The sequence below is a fragment of the Egretta garzetta genome, unplaced genomic scaffold, assembly GCF_000687185.1.
Source record: "Egretta garzetta isolate BGI_Z169 unplaced genomic scaffold, ASM68718v1 scaffold497, whole genome shotgun sequence".
NCBI classification, from domain to species: Eukaryota; Metazoa; Chordata; class Aves; order Pelecaniformes; family Ardeidae; genus Egretta; species Egretta garzetta.
In genome coordinates this window covers 641,140-642,583 of record NW_009260349.1, presented here as the reverse complement: position 1 = coordinate 642,583, position 1,444 = coordinate 641,140, and the positions used below count along the sequence as shown (strand labels likewise).

The window sequence follows — 1,444 nt, the reverse complement described above, 5'->3', positions numbered from 1 at the left end:
GAGCCCCCGGCTCCTCTGCCTGCGCTGCCTGCTCCAGCGCTGCCAGGTCCTGTGCCAGGGCTCCAGCCTGCGCTGGCAGCGCCTGCTGTGGGGGCAGGGATGCCAAAGGCTCTGTGAGAGCATCACCCAGCCCAGGAGGCAATGGGTAAAGCTAGGGGTAGGGATGCAAGCAGGAGCCTTAGCTTGGACGCTGCTCACCTGCCCCAGTGAAGCCACCTGCAGAAGTTTCTCGGCCATGTCTGCATTTGCCTGCTGCACCGCTGTGAAAGCTCTCCTGGCCTCCACTGCCACTTCCACCATTCCAGCGCCCAGCTCCTCCTGTGCCCGCTGGATTTCCTCGTACCTACGTGGAGGGGATGGCACAGTTACTCAGGGCCCTTTGGTTCTTCCAAGGCTGCAGATGATGGTTTGGGACCTGGCCCCGACAGGAATGTAGGGGAAAACACTGGGGGAAAGGGCATGAAACACCCACAGCACGGAGCACCATGGCTCTCCACTTTGCAACACTGGTGTAATGAGTTTGACAGGACTCAATCATGTCCCTGTTGGGTAGGTGCCAAACCACCATGACAGCCCTGTAAAAGGGACCTGGCCAGGGGCAAGGGGCTGCAGTGCCCTGCCAGCCCCCCATTTCTGCCAGCCCCTCACCCGGCCTCCAGCTCACGCTGCACCTCCCGCATGGCATTCCCCTCCAACAGGCTCTTCAGGAGCTCGGAGCTGGCGTTGGAGGCACGCAGCGCTCTCCCCACCACTGCCTCCACCTGCGCCGCAGCGTCCTCGTGGCTGCAGGGGCAAGCACACACAGAGAGATGATATTAGGATCGGCCTCTTGGGAAAGGAGTGGCCATCCCACACCCCCAGCCGGGCAGGCAGCCTCCTCTGCCTGTGCTGGGATCAGACAGGGTCAGGCTCACGTGGACCCTCTGCAGTGGGGACCATGAAGCCCAGGCTCAGGGCTCCCACGTCCCCATCCATCACGGCCAGCCACAAGCAGAGAGCTGGGAACAGGAGGGGGGTCCCAGCCCAACATCTGTCCTGGCTGATAGAGCTGGTGGTGCAGGACTTGCAGGCGTACCTCTCAGCCAGCTCCCGCGCCTCCAGCGCCTGGCGGCTCCAGTTTGTGGGCTGCTGAGGGATTTCCTGGGGAATCTCCTTGAAAAGCAAACATCAGTAATGAGACCCCCGTGGGGAGCAAGGGACCCCTGGACCCCACCGACCCAGCACCACTGAGAATCTCCTGAAGGGCTGGAGGAGGTTTGCAAGGGAAAAAGCTCCTCGTGACTCAGCTGCAAGGAGGGACATACCCACACAGACCCTGGGCTTTCCCACTCACCTGTGGTGCTGGTCTCATCCCACCCCACCAGTCCTGCACATCCCACTGCTCCCCAGGATGCCCACCAGCCCTGCCTGGAATCCCAGGCCCAGCAGGAGCCCGCACCACGGT

The 1,444-nt window shown here is 62.6% G+C and overlaps 1 protein-coding gene across 1 annotated transcript in view; it reads right to left on the bottom strand.

The window, feature by feature from the left end:
• The window catches only part of LAMC3 (laminin subunit gamma 3), a 19,188-nt gene that overhangs the window by 2,812 nt on the left and 14,932 nt on the right, over nt 1–1,444 (bottom strand). The window contains exons 20-23 of the mRNA XM_035898239.1: nt 1,076–1,152; nt 649–783; nt 199–343; nt 29–85 (exon numbers count right to left, since the gene is read on the bottom strand). Coding sequence (XP_035754132.1) covers nt 29–85; nt 199–343; nt 649–783; nt 1,076–1,152 — 414 coding nt within the window. The remainder of the gene's footprint in view (nt 1–28; nt 86–198; nt 344–648; nt 784–1,075; nt 1,153–1,444) is intronic.